Genomic DNA, 24,362 nt, shown 5'->3' on the forward strand with positions numbered 1-24,362 from the left:
AAGTCAAGAGCCTTTCTGTTAAAGGCTTTCTGTTAAAGAACCTTTAAACCAGCTGTAAGATCAGTTTCCATGGTGTTTAAATACAAAGTGTGCACTAATGCTGCCAGAGTAGTTCAGGTGACAGGGTAAAATCAACATAGTTTTTCAGCCATTACCTTTTAACTCCATTTAATTTCTCTTAAATTGTCCTTCACTCATACCTTTATAAATAGCACTTTTTTGTCACTGAATTTACTATAATCTGATCTTAAATTAATTTTGACACCTAGTCTTGAGACCGGTTTCATGTCAAATATATTAATTCCAAGCAAATTGTGGCAAATAAATCTTTGCATATTAGCAAAATTCACTTATTAAATAGCTGACATGAGACCAGGGTTTTGAAAACAGTAGCTCATATGTAAGCCTGTAACTGGAGGTGCCAGGAAATCTGTGTCCTACAGAAGTTTGAGTCTGACTTCTTTGAAGCATTTGAATAACTGATTGGCTGCTATTACACATTTGGATGTCATTGATTTAAACTTCTTCAGACCTATACTATAAACAGTACATCCCAGTTAACATTAAACTGCTTGTTCTTGTTCTTTGCAAAACTCTAAGTTAGTAAGAACCTACTCAAGAATGAAGGCAAACTGAAAGAATGAAGAAGCCAAAGCACAGATTCCATTATGTGAAGCCTACGTTTTCCATTTTCAAGCTCCTGTATCCTCAGGGAAAGGAGCTTCTACCATTTGTATGAGAAGGAGCAGAACCATGAAAAAGAAGAAAAAAGATATTGGAGTCCTTTGTACGGTGTCAATAATTAATGAAAGTTAAAGCTCTCTGAGAAAGGAGCAGTTTCCCTAGATGCCTAGAGTATGTTAATATAATTTTAGGGGCTGAAAATCTCATCTTTGATATCTTGCTCAATTCAATTTTTTTTTTCTAGTGAAAAAAGCCAAGGGCATTTTGTATTATTGACTTGACTTCCAATTTCTGTTGAACAGGAAGATGATTTTAGAGTTGTAGCATCTTATTTAGTATTTTTTATCTTTTGAAATCCTGTCAACCTGAGATTTACAGTTTGAAGGTTATCAGAAATCCTTGGACTTTCTTACAATTTCTGCCTTATATATCTTTTCTTTTGCTTCTTACTTTGGATTGTAATTTGTGGTTTGATCTATCCAAAGGCAATCCATCAGATGCTTACTTTCATGGGGTTTACTCCCTTTTTTCAGTTTGTAAGTAGTATTGACTGTGCAGTACTATTAATTCTGAAGGACTAAAATCACCTTTTCCTGTAGCACAAGCCATACATGTTTTGTCCATCAGTGTGTAAAGCAAGGCTGGAGCTCTTTGCCCATTCAGTCACCCTAAGGGCTGTAATCATACGAGAACTGAATGCACTCAACTAACACTTGCATTTAATAATTAAAGAGGCAGTATTCATTTCTAGAGGACTGCAAATAAAGATATATTAGGCAGGTCTTGTGTAACACAATGGCCAACTGGCAGTACATTGTATTATAGCACTGCTGATCCAGAACACAATACTGCAACTACTGTCATGACTCATAATAAGCTCCTACTTTCTTTTGTGGTACAAGTTTTGCTTGTAAAATAAATGAAGAGTACACTTTGAAATGATGAAATTATTAAAGCAGACTAAATAAGAAAGATTGAAGAATATAGATCAATAAAAATTACTGCTGTTGCTTTATTTAATCAGGATATGAATTAATATTCTTTTTCTCTAACCGGTTACCTTATAAAGCTGTGTTCATAGCATTCACTTGTATTTTTCATTGATTACCTTTGCATACATTTTTTTGGGTAGTACAGGGGATCAATTTGGTGAAGGAGAGAAAAGTAAGAAGATACATAAGCCAACATGTTTGACAATGACTAAGCACAGAAAATCTTCTTCAAAGAGCTGAGAGGATGCTTTGTGAATGATGCTGTCCTTACTTGACTACTGTCATCTCCATGCACAACTTTGTAGTAGAAGATAAGATAGCTTTGTAATTTGTGATTGTGAAAGGTATCTCAGACTCATAATGAATTTTAGATTTAAAAAATTGTGAATTTTGGCTAAATCTGCCAGTCTGTCTTATCAAATGCATCACTTCAGGGATGTATTAGTCCTGCAGAAGGTGCTGCCTCTTTGTATTATGTAATTGCTTTTCTTACAGTTCTCTGTGTGTCACCCTAAGAACTAAGTTCTTACTTCCAGCTCTTTGTGTGCATGCAAAGTTGAGTCATGGGGGTTTTCATCTTTTCTCCTGCATGAGCATTGCAGTTAAAGCTTTTTTTTTTTTTAATGTAAATATTGAAATGTTTATAATGGGATGAATGTAAAACTATCGAGTTTTTTTCTTTTATTCATTTTATTTTTTCATTCTCTTTTATGGCATAAAAAGAAATCCTGCCACAGTGGTTTTGTGAGTTGATATGAACGTGTTCCATGAAGGATGACAGTCCATTCTATTACTCATTTTCAGAAGTGAGATTGATGTACATAGTAGAGTGATTTTGTTTTTCTCAAAGCTGTCATACCATGGTCCTGATAGAGTCCACATATTAGTTTATGTCCATGACACTGCATTGTGAAGAATTTATGTGGAAATGACCAAGGAAAGAACTGAAGAAGTCATGACATGCTCATTTCCATAGGGTGTGTGGTATTTGTAAATGGTATTTAATGGGTGAGTTCATGTGAACTCTCATGTAACTTTTATGAAAAGCCTGAAGAGAATAAATTAAATTCTTAATTCACAAAAGTTTGACTGTAGGTATGACTTTGAAAAGAAAGGTTTTTGTGACATGACTTAATGTCTTGGGTAAATTGTTTTTGTTCAAGGCTCTTGGTAGGTTTTCTATTTGACATTGAGTTGAAACATTGAATCTGCAGCATGGTTGTTGCAGATAGGATGTAAGCATGATGAGAAGAAACTAGATTCTGGACAAGTGCCATTATAGGAAACTTGAGTCGGAGGTTATACCTTTTTGGTTTAGGAATATTTTGTCATGGTTAAGACCTTCTGTCACACTTTGCAATGTGATTGTGATTCCAGATGTTAATCCATTTAACTACTGAATTCTAGGTCTTGCAAAGACAGTCCTGTTTCACACTTGGCATTTTTAGTATAAACAAGCCTCAGAACAAAGCTAAAAAAATGAAGTGAGTAACTAGGATCTATTTTGGTGATATATTAATTTTCCAGGCCTCATGATCTCCATTTCAAAATAAATATTTGCTGCTTGTGTTATACGGAGGGAATTTTTTTCTTGAGTGTCAAATGTCATGCTATAACAGCAGGTATAGAAGTTACCTAGGAAGAGCAAAGGTATTCTTGTGCATGAAAGATCATTAAAATTTTAAATGAGAAATTGCTGCAACTCTATCTGAGCATTTGAAGGAAGCTGCAACACAGTGAATTGTAAGTGAAAGTGAGGGTATGTTTGTGTTTGGCTGTGGGTCCTGACCTCAAACCAAAGAAAGCCAAATGCAGATAAGACAGACATAAGAGAGCAGAGCTGGTGACAAAACAAGCAGGCAACCTCTAAATAAACTGGCTACATAGGATCTATAAAGCCTTAAGGAGTCTCTAAGACATACTTGTTACCCTCAGCTTCTCATGAGCCACTTTGTATCTTTACCAGTTGTACCTGAAATTACTGTAGGTTTTAGGATTGTCATGTGAATATAAAGATCTGAACCTGTTATGACATCCTGGGTTAGGACAAGGTACAGATAAGTTAGTTCTAATATGAAAATACTTGAGTAAAATTTGAAGGAAGGTAGGAAAAAACTTCTTAGTACACAAGATCTTTAAATGGTGTTTAGTTTATAAAATTAAAAATTTACCATTTTTGTTAATGTGTTTTAACAAAAAGAGCCAGAAATTAGTCAGATGACAGCTAATTGTGCAGTACTAAAAAAGCATTAAGGACTTTATGGGTTAGATTGTTAGCATCAGTGCAATGTCCCTGAAAGGTGCCTGATTGGTCATTGCTTTATAAATGTGTGTGTTTTCTTCAGAGAAGTAATTGCTGCAATATGTTAAGGGATACCTTTTTCCTAAAGAGAAAATACAAACAATTTGAATTATACCGCTTCAAAGAAAAATTTTAGAAATACTTTTAAACTTTTTTTCCTCTTTTTATGCCACTCTATAAGGTCCAGGGTAGGAAGCATTCAGTATTCACTCTGTTTAATTTTAATATAGATGGCACAGAAACTCATAAGAATCTTATCATAGTATAGTTCTTTTTTACAAGTAAATTGATATTAAAAAAGTTTTAATAATGTATAATGATATGTGCTTTATGGTTAAATGCTGGAAGCTTAAAATCCAACAGCACACTTTCTCTATGAAATTACTTGTGCCCTGGCTAGCAGCCAGAGTCCTTGCTTTAAATAATAAAAAATATAGGCTCTTTTTAACACTAAATTGCATACTTGGTTTTCCAAAGGAAGAGGTTAGATGATCTCCTTTATGGCAGTGAATTGCACCTTTTCTTTACAAACTGTTTTGGAGAGAAGAAGGTGCTTTCACTATTAGTCCCTGGAAGGCTAACAAGTGCCAGGCTGCAGTGATGTGCTGTACAGAAATGGCTGTCAGACAAGAACAGGGTTACTCGTGACTGGTGCTTATTTTTGGTACACTTGCTGGTATTTTTCTTATAACGCACTCCGTGTGCTTCTTGCTTAGACTTCCCTTTTAAATTTCTTCTGAATTTAAGCTTTAAAATAGGGAACACAAAAACTATAGTGAATGTTCAGCTGTGCAGGCTGGACTTTGAGTTGTTTCATCAGCCAGTAAAAAGAAAAGCAAACTCTACTGCCAGACACTGTTTCAGATATCCAGGGCAAATCCTTGTGCATAATGACATGAAATGCTAATTATGTCCTGTGCTGCTTTTCCTTTGTTTCTTTCAATTAAGGGAACTGTGATGCATACTTTCAGACTAACTTCCTCTTCCTATTGATCTGTGTACTAGGAATTTCTGGTGCTTTCTGGTTTGCTGATTTATCTTGTCACACTTAAAAATGTATGTTTCATGTGACAGATCTCTTCTCATTAAAAATTCTTAGAAAACCTGTGATATTGAGAGTGAAGGTTTTATTTATTTCTTAACTTGTAATGATGAGGACGAGGTTTTGGGTGCAGTTCAACTTGTACAAGATTCAATAATTTCTTTTGGAGTATCTGCCATTGTTGATCATTATGGATATAGTGATGGAAATAGACAATTTCTCATCTGATACATTATGGAATATTTTACTGCCTTTATTTTTTAATCAGGCCTAATCAGTATGAGCTTTTGTAATTTGTAATTATAAAACAACTAGAGATATGCTGAGGCATAGATGACAAGAAGGAGTGTAGTTTAAAACATTCATAGTCTTGATTTAAAAAAAAGTCATGACTAAATATGCTGGCAGTAATTGACTATCCAAAGTACAGTTGCCATTAGATATTCTCTAGTTATAGAAGCTTTTTAATTCCAGTACTTTGAAAAGATTATTATTTGCCAATGAGATTCTAATCTGACTTGGAAATTATACATTTTATGAGAGTTATCCTTAGTATGCTCTGGGAATGTTTTCTATGCTAAAAAAACCTTTGTGAACTTTTTTGCCACAAGGTACTTTAACTCAGCCTTCTTGATTAGAGAAGTTTTACATTCAGTGCAGTTTAATGGTGTATCTGTGATAGTGAATGTCGTGATCGCTGTGTGTATTTTAGTTCTCTTTTTTGTTCTGTTATTATTGTAAAATAATCCTCTAATTGCACTCTGTGGAAAGATGTAGTGAATACTAACATCAAAGTGAATGCAGCGACCTGAAGACTACAGTGTATGATACCATCACAAACCTTTTTTGGATTGCACATTGCCAGAAAAGAGGTGTCAAGTTTAATAGAGTATTCATGGTAGCAACCCAAAAAAATGTCAGGTACAGTTACCAAAGTTTAGTGTGTTTTTTTATATAGATTTTTAGACCAATGTAAAATCTTTCATAAGAAAATTAATCTGACATTTAAAAAAATTCTTCAAGATGGTAAATGTAAACTAAATATTGAGTTTGGGGTTCAGCCTTTTACGGAAAGGGTTGCAATTAAATGTTTTATGCCATGTATATGGCCTTCATTATTTCTGTACTTCATTATTGCTTCTGCAGGTTCAGTCCATGCCACATCAATAGCAGCTTCCAGAGTGGAGCAAGCATTGTCTGAGGTTGCCTCTTCCCTGCAAAGCAGTGCCCCTAAACAAGGTCCCCTGCATCCTTGGATGACTCTGGCTCAAATATGGCTACATGCAGGTATTGTGATAGTAAAATTTATTTTTTATGCCCTCCCCTTTATTGCTGGGCTAAGGACTTACCAAAATCTGTTTGCTTTATTCAGAATCTGTTATCACTTACCAGATCATATTTTTTTCCATGTGTGGGGCACCAAAACAAGCCAAGAAATGAAAAGCATGCTAGAGTTGCTCTGTGTGTAAGATCATTTATGAAAAATAAGGCAGTAGTTTTAGAATGTAGCTGTTACATGTAGAGTCATATCTTCTGTGGAACAAATACAGTACTCTCTCCCTTATCCCTGAAGAATTTAGTTTCTGAAGTACCTAGAGTATTTTAGTGCTTGGAAATCTAGGTGTCCTTGCAGAATCACAGAGTATTCTGATTTGGAAGGCACTCAGAAGGATCATCAAGTGCAATTCTTAAGTAAATGATGCATGAGGGGATGGAACCTGTGACTTAGGCATTATTAGCACCATGCTCCAACCACTGGAGCTAATTCCAGGTCACTGAATCCTTTGAATAGAAAAAGATGTTTGTAAGATTTTTGACTAGAGTTCCTGTAACTACAAAATTTTATAATAGAAAAGAAATAACTCTGCATGTGCAGGGAAAGAAACAGTAGTAGTACTATTGAGCAACCTGTCCCTTGCAGCTGTGATAATGTGCCCGAATTCCCTTCTTTTCCTTCTGCTTTCATTAATGTTAAAGATTCAGGATTGTTTGTCTAAATGTGGAGTCATCTTGAGTGCATTTAGTATTGTTATGATGCCTCAAGCCTCAAGCTAACTGCAGTATCACAAGTAGCTGTTACATAAATTTTTAACCAGGAAATTATGATCCTGTGTATTTTTATACAGTTAAAAATGTATAACATGCAATTGTTTTCATTGGTAGCTGGATCAGAAGGATGTAATTTAGAAATCAGCCAGCAATTGTTATACTTTGTTCTGCTTTCAGAGCATTTTTCAGTGACATATTTTTTTTCTTTCGTGTTTTCAACAAAACAGTGCTTTATTTAGCATTTATATAGCATTTAAATTTACCTATTTGCATCTACAGTTTTGTGGTGTGAAAGTCATTGCAGGGTAATGGCTCCTAGTTATAAATGGCTTAGTGGTTTAGAGAAAAAGCCCAGAAGATTGGAAAGAAAGCAATTACAGTGATTAATAATAGTGATCTCATTTGGTCTACTCAAAAGCAACACAGATTAGAATAGGACAAGGTCCAACAGGGTGTAGTGAAGTCTCCTGCTCTGCATTGTGGCAGCATTGACTTTAAATATTTATAAACTGCCACAGATGACCATCTACAGTAACTCTTAGCATCTATAATGCTGATAATTTTTCAGCCTTCTGGGGCAGCTTGTTCCACTACTTATTTTCTGTTTGGTGGGGTTTTTTCTGTTTTTTTTTTTTTAATTGTGGGTCGTGGCAGTTTGGTTTGCCAATCTGAGTTTCTTCTTTCCCAGCCAATGCACCAATTAATGTCGTGGGTTTAGTACTAGCCAAATGCCAATGCACTCACTACAATTATTTACTCATTTCCTGCTATGAGATAAGAATTAGTAGGAGGGCAAAACAGGCTCAAAACTTTAAAGGGTATAAAGAAAACTTTTTAAACAGAATTAAAAGACAAAATAATAAGAAAATGAGAATAAAACTTCAGAACACTTCTACTCCTCCCACACCCTCTTTTCTTTCTCACTAACAACGTAAAGAGGCAAAACCTGGGGCTTTCAGTCAGTTTACCACCTCCAAAATAGTCTTTCTTCAGTTCTCTTAGAGAGAGGAGTCTCTTTTGCCATGCCATAGAGACTTCTCCACAAGAACAACAACAACAAAAAAATCCAGGACTTAAGATAAAAATAGCAAACTAGAAAGAGTATTCTGGGGTTTCAAACAGCTATTTAGAAATTGTAAGTGCTGATAGACTTAGAAAAACAACTTTCCTGAAAGAGTAATGCATTTCAAATAATTTAGGTAGTAATTTCTCTTTCAAGTTGCATAATTTTTTTAGGAAAATAGTCTTTATCTGAAGTGAAACTATTTACAAATAAAGCATATATGACAACATCTAGTCATGGTATGATGAAGCAAGAATCATTAATTGGTCATGACATTCCTTCCACAGCTGAAGTCTACATAGGAATTGGGAAGCCTGCTGAGGCTACAGCATGCACCCAGGAAGCAGCTAATCTCTTTCCAATGTCACATTATGTTCTCTACATGAGGGGTCAGGTGGCTGAACTGCGTGGAAACATTGATGAAGCCAAACGCTGGTATGAAGAGGCCTTATCCATTAGTCCTACCCATGTGAAAAGCATGCAGAGACTGGTAAGTCTTGAGCCCATGGCCATGAGCAATGTCATCTCAGCTGGTGACACTGTACTGTGAAGTCCTTACTTGGTGTAGGTAACCATAACTTGTGAGTTTGGGATCTGTATTCTTCATTCAAAATGCTTTGGAAAGAGTCTTTCCTGGCATTTATTCTGTCTTTTGTGTGTTGGGACATAAAAGGATTTGCAGGCCACAAGGCTATTTCAATCCTAGTAGAAACTATAGAAGAAGAAGCAATTTGCATCTGCCTAATATTCATGCCATTGGGAAGTGAAGGTGGCTTATGGTAAGAGAAAAGTTGGATACCGTACAGGAAAGACCAGTCATTTTGGTATTCTGAAGTAAAAGTTAAATTCATAAAATCATAGAACATTCTAAGTTGGAAGAGACCTACAAGGATCATCAAGTTCAACTCCTGCCCCTGCACAGGACACCCCAAGAGTCACACCATGTGTCCAAGAGCATTGGCCAAACACTTCTTGAACCTCTGTCAGGCTGGTGCTGTGACCGCTGCCCTGGGGAGCCTGTTCAGTGCCCAACTCCTCTCTCGGTTTTCCTGATATCCAACCTAAACCTCTCCTGACACAACTTCAGGCCATTCCTTCAGTCTGTCACTGGTCACAAGAGAAGAGATCAGTGTCTGTCCCTCCTCTTCCTCTCACAGGAAGCTGTAACTGCAGTGGGGTTTCCCCTCAGTCTCCTCCACGCTGAACAGACCAAGGGCCCTCAGCCCCTCCTCCCATGGCCCCCCCAAGGCCCTTCCCCATCCTCATTTCCCTCCTTTGGATGCCTTCAGTTCCTTTATTTCCTTCTTACACTGTGGTGCCCAAAGCTGCACACAGCACTTGAGGCCACACCAGTGCAGTTCAGCTGTTTTCTACATTCTGCATGTTTATTGAATGCCTTTGTGCTATCTGATAGGTTAGCACCTGAGTTTTTGAAAGGTAGAGAGAATCAGTGTTGCCCCAAAATTAATGTATAACTCTGAGTACAAAGGTACCTTCCCCAGTATAAACATATGTTTGTTTATATACTTCATGGATACATACATGTATATATTGTGTGCTTACTATGTTAGGAAAATTACTTTTAATGTAGTTTTCTTCCAGATAGAGCAGAACAGAAGAACTGAAATCAGCTTCTTACCTAATCTTTTTGTTCAGAAATAGAAGCTGGTTTCTGCCTAGGTACTTATGAATTATTCAGAGAAATTTCTTGTGCATCCCTGAGGGAAACATATGAGACAAAAGATCAGATAGGAAGGCAGCATTGAGAAAGTTTTTTGTTTCACCTTTTTCAGCATTTCAGGATATTTGAGCCTGCTGACAAATGCCAAAAGATTGCCTTTCCTGAAGAAGCAGGCAGTCAATCTAAAGCAGTGCAACTCAGTGAAAATGAAAGCTCATGTTCTGCTGGATGTCTTTTTGCCCCTCCTCTGAATGCACTTTTGAATAAATAGTCTGTAAACACACAGTGCTCCTCAGAATGACTGAGAAATTAGCTGTCTAAGAGACATGTGTTGTGAGATGAAAATTACTGGGCTTCCAATCCAGGTTTCCTTTTTATGAGATTTTCTGTTTGAGTCCTAGCTTGAAGGTAACTGCTCATTTCATTGGATTGAACAGTCCTTTTTAAGAATTCTTATAATTTAAAATTTTGTTTCTAAGAGCTTTTTCTACTGTTCTGCACCTTTTCTGCTCTAGGATGATGTTTTGAGTAGATTCTGAGAGATTTATGCTGTTTAAATACAAATATTCAAGACACATGCTGTAAAAATACTTTTCCATGTAATGTCATGTAGGAGAAAATACAAACTTCTGTATCCTTCTTGACCCTTTGACTATTGCAAAAAGTATTTTAATGAGGAAGCTTGCAGTGTTTACTCTTGCCTGTGTGTATAGATGAATATCTGTACATCCCAACACTTTGTTTATGTATATTTACCTATTTATTAGTAAGAAATATCGTCTCAGTGGTAGGGGAGCTATCACAACAGCAATGTGGAGGTACCAGCTCTATGACAACAGCTCAAACATTTACTTCTAATATTTGTATTCACAATTCTAAGCTGACAATTGATTTATGAATTGGTTCTGTGCAAAAAAAAACCCCTTTATTTTCTGTGATTAATTTGATATTTAAAAATATTTTATATGGCTTTCTAGCAATGCTTAGAAAGTAATATCAACTGCAACTTTTTCCACATAAAAGTTACCTTAGAGCCTATATTTAGTGAATTTTAGTGAAGTTTCGGTGAATTTCCTTTTGAGGGGCAAATACTGACTATAAATCATAGTAGCTTTATGTGTAAAATGCAACAAAAAGTGAGAAAGATTTAAGGATAGCATGAATTCTAGCATGTAGCATCTGTATCTAGACCTGCTTCTCCAAGTGAAATTACTTGAAATATTTGAATTGGAAATCAGTTTGGAAGGACTTTTGTTTGTTTTTATTAAAATTTTAGAATGAGTGACACCTGCCACTCAAGAAAATATCCTGATGCTAATGATTTGAAAATCTGGATCTTTGATTTGAGGGTCTTTGTAGTTCTCCAGAGTGGGGGAAAAAAGCTAAATAAAATGTGTGTTTCAATTTGTATGAACAACAATAGCATATTGGGAAATAGGAGTTTTCTCCTTTTATAATCCATCCTTTTAATGAAGTTACATCACTCTGGTAAGAAGGATGAAAACCTAAACTTAGAAACATTTACTATTTTTCATATAACATTTCATACAATATTTTCACCATAAGTCTCTCTAAGTACCTATTCCTGAATGTGCTCTACCGTTTCTACACAGAAACAACCTTGTTAATTTAAATTCCTGGAGAACTGTGTAAGTGGAGACCAGAAAAAGGTTAGTTTTGTGGCTTCAGAAGTGTTATACTTCTTCCTGGGAGTTACAGCATGTGCTGTGCTTTGGAGTTTCTGCCAAAAGACTCCTGCATTTGTCTCTCATGCAGATCCACATTCTATCAGTGTGACCATGAAGACTCTGCAGAAGTCTAGTGTAATATCTGAATGAAATTGCTTTCTATTGGCTGGCATCATCATTTTTGCAAAATTACAATATTTTTAAGGAAACAATTTCTTACTCATGTTGCTGTTGTCTCTAAGGTCTTCACAGATTTACTCCTGTTTCAAGAGAGTTACTAAAATGAAAACCAGGAGATCTTGATGATGGTGTGAAAATTGGAGCAGTTAAGAGTGATGAAAGAGATCTGTTTGCCAACAAAATGATGATCAAAAATGGGTGGGTTTGGCAGGGGAGGTTTTTACCTTACTAATGAAATACTTAAGACAACATAACACCAAATGTTGGAGTCTTGATCCATGAGTAAATGAAAAATGGTTTAGCTGTACTCTGCTCAACTAAACTTGGGAAATGAAGCTGCTTGGGCCATCCTGTTGCATTGCCTAAGATGGGAGCTCTTCCAACAGAGAGCTGGCTGCAGGGGCAGCTTGTTCCTGTTCAAGCTCACTGCTATTTCCAGCCCTTCTAAAATGTTGGGGGGGGGGGGGTTATTAATTAAATCAGCCCAACAACAAAACTAGGTTTTTCCAAGGAGAAATGCTGTTTAAATTCTCTGCAGTTCCTTGGGGAACTAAATTATTACTAAATTATTATTTCCTGCACAGTTAATGTCTCAATCCATATATTCATTCACTTTATTTTGTTGAGCAATGCTCATTTTAAACTCTGCCTTATTCTCAGGTGCTATTTTTTACTGTTTGTCACTAACTGAAATTTTCTCCAAGACAGAGGTTATACCAACTTGCTATTTGGCTAGCTCTGACTGTTCACAAGATGTCAAGAGGGAAGCAATAACATGTCACTATTAATTAGGTGTACTTTACAGAATTCTTTTGAACAAATGCATTGTCCTTTCTTCTTTTTAAGGTTTGTATAGTGCACTCAGAAAAAACAGCATGAACTTGTGTTCTAAAGCTTTGAAATGCTCTGGTTTGTTTTCTGTATTTCAAATATTTTTTTTCTCACACCTAATGAAATTTAAAATTTTCTCTGATTACCTAATTTTTAAAAGATGATTTACACTTCAGTGTCATATACCTATGGTTATCACCTGCCTGATTTTGGCCGGAATGGATTTATTTATGCAACTTTCTCCATTCTGCCTACCCTTTATCACCACCTCCAGATTTCTGCATTATTGCTGCCTTCCTGCTTTTCTCATTGTTTTCCTCCACTGCAAAAAAAAGGAACAAATATTCTTTTATCTTCTGCAGTCAGAGTGCTGTTGTGGAAAGTAGCCCTACTGCTGACGTCTGGAAACTCCTGAAACAGACCATCATTCATTAATGCCTGAAATGGCAATGAATATTTCAATCCATTGTCCAGGAAACAAATCTGTGTATTCTCTCTCAGGCTGAAAATTTCCTACTTAAATCTAGCATTGAGGTGAAATAGGTGTCCAGCATTTGTATGCTGCTGTAATCCTAGGAGACTGTAGTATTTCCTGAATATCAAAAAAACCCACAAAAAACCATAGCACTTGCCAGTTAATTTTATTAGTAATTTAGATTCTAAGAGCAGAAAACTAAAACAGGAAGGGAGAAATTACATAAACAATTTGCTCATGTAGAAATTAGTTTTCAAAAAGCAATATCTTAGGGAGTTACATTTCCTACTTCACACTGTTAGATACCTGTTAGTTTCCTATAATTATGCATAGCTAAACCAGATCTCATAAGGCTTAGATTAACTATGTGTGCTTTAACTCTCAGTTATAAATACAGTTATTTATTTCTTACTGTACTATACTGACTTCTTATATTTTTTTTTCACCCCAAAGACACTGCCAGAAAGAAGTCTGGTATGTATGGGTTGTGTGTGCTTGTGATCCTGTCACAGATGTTGAGTTGACTGAAAAAAAAGGGGAAAACAGAGAATCCTTTAAAACATGAATTCAGAACCTGTTTGAAGGGGTCATGGGAGTTAAGGAAGAGAAGCACAGTCACCCAACTGACTTTTTTGTTCCAATAATTCAATATTCTCATGTGGAAAACATTCAGTAACTCATTTTATTTTCATCCTCAGGCCCTGCAGAGTAATATTGTTGGTTTGGGCCTCACAGGTTTGTCCTAATGACATTGTGCTGGTTCTCATGGGTGGTTTGGGTTGTAGGTGGTTACTACAGAGCTAAATGCTGATGCCAAATCTCAGTGCTCCTTTGACTCACTCTCTAAGCATCCTTATGCACAGGGTGCTTGACGAAGAATGGAGAAATGTAGGTCATTGTTTGGTTAGATTTGTGAATAAAATCTTGTGAGTTTGCCCTTCAGAAACTTCAAAATCATTTCATAAAAAGTAGAGAAAGCAAAATACATGTTTGGCCAAAAACTCACTGCTCCTTATAGAGTGCATTTTACTGTGATTTGACCACATCTAAACATCTAAATATTTCAAGTGGTTGCATTCAGTACCCTGAGAAAACCATGGTCATTCTGCTTGCAATTTGAGGTGGAAATCATTGAGTTCAAGGACCATTTCAATACATTTTAAATACTTCATCTGCTGTGAGGCACTCACAGGCTATATTCTCTTCTGTCATGAAAATATTATTTCCCCTTTTAGCCTTACAAGAGAAAACCATCAGTGCTTGGTGCAGTAAAAAATTGCATAAAATCAACTTGCATGTTCCTTAGTGCTTGAAGAATATTACAGTGGAAATCAAGGTGAAAAATTAGGGAAGTGTTTTTCCCTGTTTGTTTCAAAGTTACTTTATTTTATTTTTTAATTGAGATCAAATACAGCAGTTAACTACTTCATACTGACTTGGAGAAAGATTAGTAGAATTTCTTAAGTTCTAAATGCTGTATCTGAATTTCACAGTACTCTTTTAACGCAGATCTATATATGTTCAGTATTTGACAACAATAACTGCTACAAATCTGAGTTTAAACTAGAACCTAGTTTCCCTTTTGGAAACAGAAAGTGACTGTAGGAATTTGCAGCACTAATTTTGTTTATAGCTTGAAGCACTGAACTCCCATTTACTCAGCCAGGACTGTGTTGATGCCCTGAGAACTGTTGTTCTGTAAGTGGAATTATGGGGTTGATGCTATTACAGGTCCTGCTTCATAACAGACTTTCTTTTCACATTACTCTGTATTTACTCCAAATGGCTTAAAGCAGCTGTGACAGGAGCAGATCTTTCAACAAGAAAATACCTCCATTCTTGGATGCTTTTCACCCAAAAAGTGAGCTCTCTAAGGTCTCTTCAACTCTGGTGCTGTCCTCAGCTGTCAGCCATTCCAAGAGGAACTCTGCAGCTTGATTAAATGGGTGTTTGGTTTAGACAATCTGAGGAGCAGAAGATGCAAAAGGCAATCTGATTTTGTGCAGCATGCACAGTGGTTGCATTGAATGGAACTGGACTCATATGGAGCAACTAAGCTGTTGAGGTGTGCTATTTATTGATAATCTAGTAGCAATGGTTAAGGCAGCTTTCTGAATACAGAGAAACTCTTTCAAATAGAAATGTCAGGAAAGTTAATTTAAAAGTATACCAGAAAAAAAACCCCACCCTGAAACACTTAAAGGCTCAGAAAGCTAGGCTTGTTGTTTGTTTAGGGTTTTTTAACTTTGGGGGTTGTTTGTTTGGGGTGGGGTTTTTTTTGGTTTTTTTTTTTTTTTATTGTAGGGGTTTTTTAGCAGAAGGATTTTTGCCCACAATCTTAGCTTTAAATTTCTGTTTTCATGTTATCTGTGTGATAGATTTTTCCACAGTTTATCTATTCAGGCACAGCTTGCTAGAAACCATTTTATCACTTCTGTTTGTTCCCATTTTAAAAAGTGGAAAATTAATTAGTGTCAGATGCTGGCAGAAGGAAGGGATGCTTTGGCTAGAGTTACTGCTCTTTATTTGGCAGGTCACGAATCATTCCACTGTTTTTATTGTATTGTGTGGAAGTGATAAAATTTCACCCACCAGATAATTCATGACAATTTGCTGCTGAAGCAGGTCAGTCTGCAATGTGCAGTATTACTCCAAAGTGCCTTCTCTTTGGAAGATTTTAAGAATCTTTCTTTTCAGTTTTTGAAATACAGGTAGTGTTTATCACAAGCTTTGATTCACATTTTATAGGATAAAATCTTTGAATTTGGTTCTGTTATCAAAACTGAGCTATTATTAATTCACTTCATATACAGCAACTATGAATCAAATATTATAATTTGGGAAGTAGCAACCAAGTATAGTTTCCAGTTGAGGAAAAAATCCAAGGATCATGATGGCCCAGTCTGGAGCAAGGCTTTGGTTTTTTAGACATCATAACAAAGCACATGAGCTGGGATTCTCTGCCCTTCACCGTTTCAGGTAATTGACAGGAACAGGAGCATGATGAGATAGCATTTGTGTGATGGTGACAGTATTTTAGGTGCACATGTGAGATGCATCCACTTGCCAAGAGTTTGTGGGGGTCTCACATCTTAGAGATACTCAGAATCTGACAGCCCTTGGCAACCACTGTAGGTAACTCTATTTCAAGTTTGGCTGTACAGAATCTTAAGTTCCCTTCCTACTTCTGTCATCCTGTGATTCTAGGAATGCAAGCAAGGCAAGCTTTGTAGACAGAGGTAATGATTTGTGTTAGGAAACATGATGGGAACACTTTGTGGAGAAAGTCTTGCTACATTTTCATGTTATGCAAGACTTCTTGTATTTTTACCAGTGATAAAAATCTATACAGCACAAATTTTGCTCCTCTCTTGTTTCCGTGGTACATTACCCATAGCAATCATAGAAGGAAGGTGCAAGAGATGCACCTTTCTCAACTGATGTCACTCATCTTAACTATATGCATATAAAATATGCACATGTATATATATCTGTACATACATCCTGCCCTACAAATCAGCCTTAATATTTTGGATGCATCTTATTGTCGTTGCATACAGAAGTGTCAGTAGCAAAACAGTGCAACTGAAAAGCCTGAGTTGGGACCTCCAGAAATTAGGTTTTTGGGCTTCTGTCTCTCACAATGTTTTTCTTAAAGGTTCAAGTATACCTTAATGATCTGCATTGAGGCTCCTATAGACAGATACGTGTCTAATATTATTTAAAGAAAACAAAATATTTATTGCTCTTTACCATTTTTACATGGGAAGCATCTCTTTTGTAGTACCAAGTAGAGATGATCAAGAGCCAGCAAAATTGTAAAAGCATCTGATCATAGCATAAAAAAATTTCCTTTTTCGTTTTTTTTTTGCTTTGTTTTTTTTTTTTTTTTTTGTTTTGTTTTGGTTTTTTTTTTTTTTTTTGGTTTTGTTTTTTTTTTTTTTGTTTTGTTTTTTTTTTTTGGTAGGTTTTAGAAAGGGTAATTCCTGTTAAAAGTCTTTCCAGCTTCTTATGCCTTGTACCCTCTGAGGGGCTGGCTACATTAAAGTCATTGACAGATGGGTTTTGTTGACATCCCTTTTCCTCTCTGCCTTTTTTTCTGGGTAACTGGCTGCCTAAAATAGAATGTAAAACATACAGATTTATACTAATAAAAAAACATTAACAAGGATGACTAATTTAACATAAGGAAAATGTCAGTAGTCTTAGTAATTCAGGAAATGGCCAGGAGGCCTAGTGTCAGTGAAGTGCTAATAGTTGTTCTTGATATTTAGGTTCTCCTTATTTTCAAAAAAAGAACAAAAAAGGAAAAGAGAGAAGGCATGGAAAAAATTAAAAATGTGTGGTCTTCCCTGCTATGCTCTGTAGTCTCTTACACCCCTTTTCATAGATACTTGCTGGTGCTTTTTTGCATGGATCTCAAAAGTTCTATTTTTATTTTGCTCTGTGTAATTGCCTTTCAATATGAGAATTGCTTTGCAAAACACTTTTTAAATTAGGTCATTCTGCTGAAGTATGCACTGAGCTAATTATGATTATTTTGCTTCCCTGGGCAAATTTGTGCTCATTGAATTTATTAAAGTATAGCTGGGGCTGAGAACCTACACAGCGATAAAAGCTATGTAGCACCTGGTATGCTTTGCTTGTAGGTAACATCTGGCATCTAATCACTTATAATTGAATTTCATATAATTAATAAAGAAATATTGCTAAGGATTGGGGTGGGAGTGTAAATATAAAGAATGTGAAAAAGGCTTTGAGAGAGTAGCCATCCTCATCTTTAAATGAACAAGAGATATTTTTTTTTCCTTCTCCTGAGAAAGGCTCTGTTGTAGAATGCTGTAGGTGACAACTCTAACTACAGGACATTTGAAGGCTGCAATCATCTACACATGTTGTCTCTCTCTTTTTTTTTCCTTATCTTTTCTTTTGCTGCATAACTTTGCAAATTGGTGAAATATAACTAAGTGCTACCATCAACAATCTGAAAGAGATAAACCATTCCATGTGGCTTAGTTGAGGTGGTGGTGAGTAAATGAGTGTCAGAAACTTGTAGCACCATGCCAGGTGTCTGAGCCCTGACTCTTTCTCAGTCTCTCTTAGAATAACCTATTATTATAAACTGGTGCAGCAGTTATCAGTGCATGTATTTTGCTATAAATCTCATGCAGTTTTCAGTGCATTTCTATGCACTGGTTAAATGATATTTTGCTTTTTGCTTTGTATTTGTCACAGGGGAGCTTTAGTTGCTTTGGCAGAAGCTATTTCCTGAGAAACCAGACTGCTCTTGAGAGGACCAGAAGTTACCTAATCAATTATAATTCCTTTTTTCTGACTAGGAACTATAAACAACTTGTTCTTGAAAATTGTGCTTTATCTTATCCTTATCAAGCAAAAAGTAGCTTACCTTCATGCAAAACTAGAAATCTGGAATCAGCTGTCCCCCAGGAAATAATTTTAATCCTCATTTTTGCAGGGTTATGTCAAGCAGCTGTATTCCCCAGATAAGTTGTCTGCTCTGGTTCAGAGTTTTTTCTGCAAATCCCCAGTCTGGAGCAGTCTTATGTCTCTCTCTCCCTCCTCAGCTCATCTCATTTTAAATTTTATTTGAACACCTCTTTTCCATTTGCTGAAGCTTAGCTTCTCTGCTAGCCAGTTTTATACTTAAGCAGTAATTCCCCTGCTCATGAGTCTACTGTTTAAAGATGAGTTGCGCCTTGCACTTTGGAAGAATTCAACCAACTTACTATGTGTGAGTAGCATAATATATTTTGTCCAAGATTAGATTTCTTTTAAAATAGACTTTGTTTTCTGGTAGCAAACTTGGGTTAGATGGAGTGATGGGCTATATTTTATGTCAAGTTATTTGTTTAATCTAGATGAACAAATTATTAAAGAGAAAGCAGTTGTTTTGAGGAGCTTTAATTTGTGGGAAAATCTGAAGTGGGTTTTGTGCATCTCTGAAAACTGTGTTTATTTTGAAGGCGTGATGGTTATTTTTCCATTATTATTCCTATTAGAGTATATGCTCTTCAACAAGTAGCAACAAATGGCATGAAAAAAATTATGTGGTGATACTATTCAGAAATCTGCCATCTCTTGATTTCTCAGTAGGGGAGAGGAGATATGCTCTCTGGCCATTTTGTGTACTTCCTCTCACTGGAAAAGGCCTGACTGCAGATTTAGAGTTGTTAATGATTTTAATGCTACTTCTATTATGGTAAACAACCTGGTTAAGCTGAGATGGGTGGAAAAATACATCATGAATAAGATTAAGTAATGATAAACTTGAAAACAGAAAGCTGTTTTCAGCTTTCATCACTTTTTCAGTCAGCAGTGCAGTGTTGATCTGCACCTTTTAAATTTTGATAGTAATGTGTGTGGACTTTATAGAGAGCCAAGAGGTAAGGGCTCTTTAGTTTCACCAGTTAATCATGACTCTAGTCTGTATGTTTTGTTAAAACACTAGCTTTACAAAAAACTCTTGGCATTTGAAAAAAAAAAATGCCATTAGTTATAGTTACTATATTTTCAGGCATGAACATTTAAGTATCTGGGGAAATTTGGAAGAATAAAAAGTAACTGGCTAAGCTGAGCATTTGCAAGTGTTATGGCAACTAAGAGTTGGTATGTCAGAGAGTAAGACAATAACTCCAGTCTTTTTTACTCTCTTTCTAAATCAAAAATTTAGTTATTTTAAAAAGGTTATAGTATTTTTTTCATAATAATTTTGAGTGCTCAATATGTTAAGTCTCAAATATGTTTGGCCCTGAACATGTAAGAAATGGGGAAACTGAAGGTGCTGTAGGTGCTGTGACATACCTGGCTTTAAATACAATACAAACCTCCAGATTTCTCATTCTGAACATCACATTCATGGGACTCACATTTAATTCCTGTGATTATTGTTTCCAGTGCCTTTGCAATGTGAAGAAAATAATTTTCCCCATAGGCATCTCCAATGTCAATCTGGTATCAGTATTCCCACTGCCTGCTGAAAGGAGCCTGTGGAGTGTCTTTTGTGGGTTTTGACTTGCAAATGATTGGCAGACTTTTAGGAGGACTTTCCCTTATGATATTTAAATTTAGTAGTCTCACTGATGGACCTCCTATTAAAATGTAGATTATTAAATCAGTTCTATCATTGAAAATTGATCATCAGTGAAAATTATATATTTGATACTTCTTGCCTTTGCCTGCAGTTAAAGTGAAGGGATCTGTGGCAGCTCCTTGATAGCCATTCAGCTCAGCTGTGTAAAAAGTCCTTGTGTGTATCATTCACTTTCAATACTCTTAAATAATATATCACTTCACTTACCTACATCTCTCTCCCAGTTCTCTCCTTTATGGAAGATTTGTCAGTGTTAGATTTGCTCAATCAATATATTATTTCCCAAGTCATTGCAGCTGAGATGCTTGGTGCAGGAGATGGCTGGATAGCAGACTGGTTCAGAACTACCTGAGGCATTAGAACATTGTTTCTGAGATTACTTTTGCTCTGGTTTTGAGAGCTCAGTTAAACATTGCACTGTTTTCTAGTAACATACTTTTATAGGTGATAAAGGTAAACTACTTCTATAAATCTTTGTGTCTTATCTTACATTTTTACTTGCTAGTAAGATAAAGTTCAAGAAAAGTTAATTTCAAACCAGAACTAAAGATCAAGTATATGGATATAGAAATCTAAAGGAAAAAGGATTGCTGCTTTTATGCAATTGCTTTTTATTATACAATGAGTGGTTAGTTTTTCTTAGGTGTTCTGTTCTGGTCTATGCTTTGGTGCATCTTCTACAAATGAGAATCATACCTGGGTTTGAAGAAAAACTAATTAAATCTTAATTAAGTCTTAATCCTGTTTTATGTCCTTGGGGAAATTGAAGACTATTATAGTTCCTAACTTGAATTGGTGAGCACAAATGTAACTCTGGAATGTTTTTTTGTGTGTCAGTTTTCTCTGTTATGTTGTTTGTGTGCTTATGTAATTACCATTATATGCAATAAATGCCATTTTGAGTAAGACTTCTCAAGCCAGCTTTTCCCTGAAGAGGGATAAAACCCTCTGGGGAACATCAGTTTGGTAAGAAATGGCAAACCATAACTGTGCTCCTGTTCTGTGATTAGTGGGAGGTAAGCAAAAGAGGGCTGCTTAATACCTTGAAGTGTATCACAATGGTTGTGAGTATATTCTACTGCCCAGATGTTGAGGTTGAATGTAGTTTTGTATTAAGATTAGATGCAATTAGTTTTGTATTAAGATGCACTTATTGGAGTCTTGGGAAATTGAGAAAACTTTCTGCATCACACATTACAGCTTCTCTCTGCTAATCTCTCATATGTAGTTTATACATATGTGCCTTTTTCACTCTAATCTCAGAAATCCTGTGTTTTGGTAGATGCTGGTGTGAGGCTTCAAGGAAGCTGGCTTTCAAGAAATAGCCCTTAAATTAGATTTGAAGTTGATTTTAGGAGCAGCTTTTCTTTCTTAAGAGCTGGTATAGAAATGAAGGAAAAAGCAATATTAGAAAAACACAGAGTTAAAATGGAGTGCTCATATTCAAGAGGCACGTATGTATACAGAAAGCATTTGACCTGGAAAAAATCTTCATTCTTTCAGTACTGCACAGCTGAACAAAGCAAAGCAATTCCTTAGCAAAGCACTTACTTAGCAGAAATATGAAAACATGTGCATTGTGCACACTGTTGAAAGCTAAACCCTGCAAGAAAAAGCGCTGCCCAAAACCACTTGAGCTTTAGTTGGCCCATTAGGATGCAGATATTTGATTCTTTTTATTTTTTCTTTCTAAATACTTTGATGAAAAATCACAAAGTTTTAAAATGCTTTCCTGTTCTTCCAGGAACTAAACTTTGTAAGTGAATTTACAAATGCTTCTTTTATGGATGTATCTGAAATTAGCATGAGTTCCATTTTTTTCTAATTAATTAATTCTAATTAATTAGTCTTTAATTAGTGGTGCTGGTGAAATGATTTGTTGCAGCTCAGTGTGTTCAGTCTTTCTCAGCCACTACTAATACACTGTTTTACATCTCACACATTGAACTTACTACTTAAGACCAATATCCTTAGGAAATCAGGCATACAAAATCATTCTTTAGCACTTTTGTTTCATCTGGACAGAACAAGGAATGATAAAAAAAAAAAAAATCTTGCGCAAATATTACTAAAATAAAGGCAGGAGGAAAGACTACCAAGACTTTTTAATTTCAGATTTTTATTAGGTATGAGCAAACACACAAGAGTGTTTGTAAATTCTCTGCTGCAGCAAAGTAAGACACAGTCATTAGAAACCCAAGCCAGGCTTCACTGCAGTCAGTGCTGTTAAAAGTTGATGGTTTAAAATTATTCCAGAACATAGCAGAATGTATTGTGCTACATTAGCTTAGTTAGCTGTATTCCTGCATTGCATAATATGTTTAGGTGAAAGAGTGAATTATGTGTGATGTAAAGACCTTATCTGTAGAGGGCTATAGAAATAACAAAAAGATCATGTGGATTCAACATTTCTTCTGTACAATATGCCGTGTGAAAATGATTTCAAAGCTCTAAATCTACATGGACAAAGGTGGTGTTAGGTAGCACTTTGGAAGAATGTTTGCCATCTAAGAATATTTGCCATCCATCAGAAGTGATCTGACCTACTAAAAGAATGGATTTTACCCTGGTTTTTGAATTAAAATGTCCCTGATGGTAAGTGGGTTTGCTACCTTAAAATAAGTATTTTAAAATAAAGACACAATTTTAAAAGTACATCCTCTCATTTATAAACAAAACAACCTTATTTTCTAAATGGGTGCAAGTAACAAATTAAGGCAGATATTGTCATGTGTTTACAAATGTTCAAAAGATGAGCAGGTGAACCTCTGTCAGCTGCAAAGTCATTTCAATTTCCATTTTTCCATGGTCCTTGTTACAGTTTGTCCTGACAGCTGACAATAGCTTCTTTGGGATTCTGTCTGGATTTTAATTTATGACCATTTGAGAAAGTGATAGCCACACTAGTGTTGGAACAGATGGCTTTGTGAGGGTCATGGACCCAAAGATTTAGCAGAGGGCTATGAAATGCTATGACACAAAGGCAGTCTGTGATGATGCTTTGTTATATTAACTGAATGCCTAGCCACAAGTTGGTAGGTTACAGTTGGCAGAAATAACTGGTTCTGATATAAGTATGAAATGCTGTCAGAGCTAGTAAAGTAATTGACATGTCAAACTTCATTTCCTTTAAAATTGTGAGATGATAGTGTGAGCAGCTGGTGATCTCTGGAAAATAAATGAGGTAGCTTTAGTTTGGCCATCCAAACTCACCTCATTTGCTGCAGAATCAAAGTCTAAGCTTCGAAACTTTAGGGATGTGTTATGAGTAGGTGTGGTCTTTCTGCTGTGTGGATTACATTTTATTTAATATAAGGTTTATATCTGAATATTTTTGTGAAGATAAATCTATTGCTTAACACAATAGCTGGTAGGAAATGTTTGTATCTCACCTCAGACTCAGCAGCTCACTTAAATTCCAGAATTCCCACCTTCCCCACCAAACCCATGCTGTGTAGTTCTTATGCCATGAAAATCCCTTCCTTGAAAAGTGCAAGCTGCTACTCTGCATTTCAGCTCTTTACTCAGAGAGCATTAACTTCCTTACTCTCATCAAATCCTAGCTTTGTGGGGGAGTGCCTTTTCTGTCACTCTTGTTCTTCCTGCCAACTCTGCTCCAGTGAACTAGAAAAGTGACTCAAATGGACAAGGCTCTTACACTTGGGGAAGCAGGGCTCCAGTTTATTCCAGCTGCCTATCAGCTGAGAATATTAAACCAAAGGAGAGGACTAAAGAAGAAACTGCATTTGGAATTACATTTTCTCTGCAGGTTCCAACCTTGTGCACTAATTTATTATACAGTCTGAAAAATGTATTTCAAGAGCCATAAACCAACCACAGAATATGATTTAACATGCAGTGTCAATCAGAACAGTGATGGATATCCACTTACAAAAATCCATAACTGCAAGTCATATTTTGCCTCAATCTTCAACAGGAATGTGATATTCATCATGGATGGCAAAGGTAAAACTAGCAGTTGAAATGAAAGTATGGAAATGATGGCAAGAACTTGCTTGGAAGTGGAAGAGTATGGAGGAGTTGACCAGAATTCTGGAAGAACTAGCTGATGAAATAACTGAGGCTTACTGAATATTACTGGATTTGTTAACAGAAAATTTTAGAATAGTTTATGCAGTACCTCTACTCAGTGAGAAGAGTTGCATGACCAAGGCAAAGTTTGACTAAAAGTGAGACTTGGGCACCCTTCAGTGAAAGCAATAAAATAATTTTCAGAAATGCAAGAGCAAGACTGAGTATGGAA

General features: G+C 36.0%; 1 protein-coding gene across 5 annotated transcripts in view; it reads left to right on the plus strand.

Moving 5' to 3' along the window:
• Nucleotides 1-24,362, plus strand: part of TTC7B (tetratricopeptide repeat domain 7B) — a 117,568-nt gene that overhangs the window by 81,675 nt on the left and 11,531 nt on the right. For 3 of the 5 annotated variants that reach the window (XM_063160121.1, XM_063160123.1, XM_063160125.1), the window contains 3 exons: nucleotides 1,170-1,220; nucleotides 6,167-6,307; nucleotides 8,420-8,622. In XM_063160121.1, the coding sequence (XP_063016191.1) occupies nucleotides 1,170-1,220; nucleotides 6,167-6,307; nucleotides 8,420-8,622 (395 nt within the window). The remainder of the gene's footprint in view (nucleotides 1-1,169; nucleotides 1,221-6,166; nucleotides 6,308-8,419; nucleotides 8,623-24,362) is intronic. The other 2 variants (XM_063160122.1, XM_063160124.1) reach the window with 1 other exon arrangement.

The sequence above is a fragment of the Melospiza melodia genome, chromosome 6, assembly GCF_035770615.1.
Source record: "Melospiza melodia melodia isolate bMelMel2 chromosome 6, bMelMel2.pri, whole genome shotgun sequence".
Lineage (NCBI taxonomy): Eukaryota > Metazoa > Chordata > Aves > Passeriformes > Passerellidae > Melospiza > Melospiza melodia.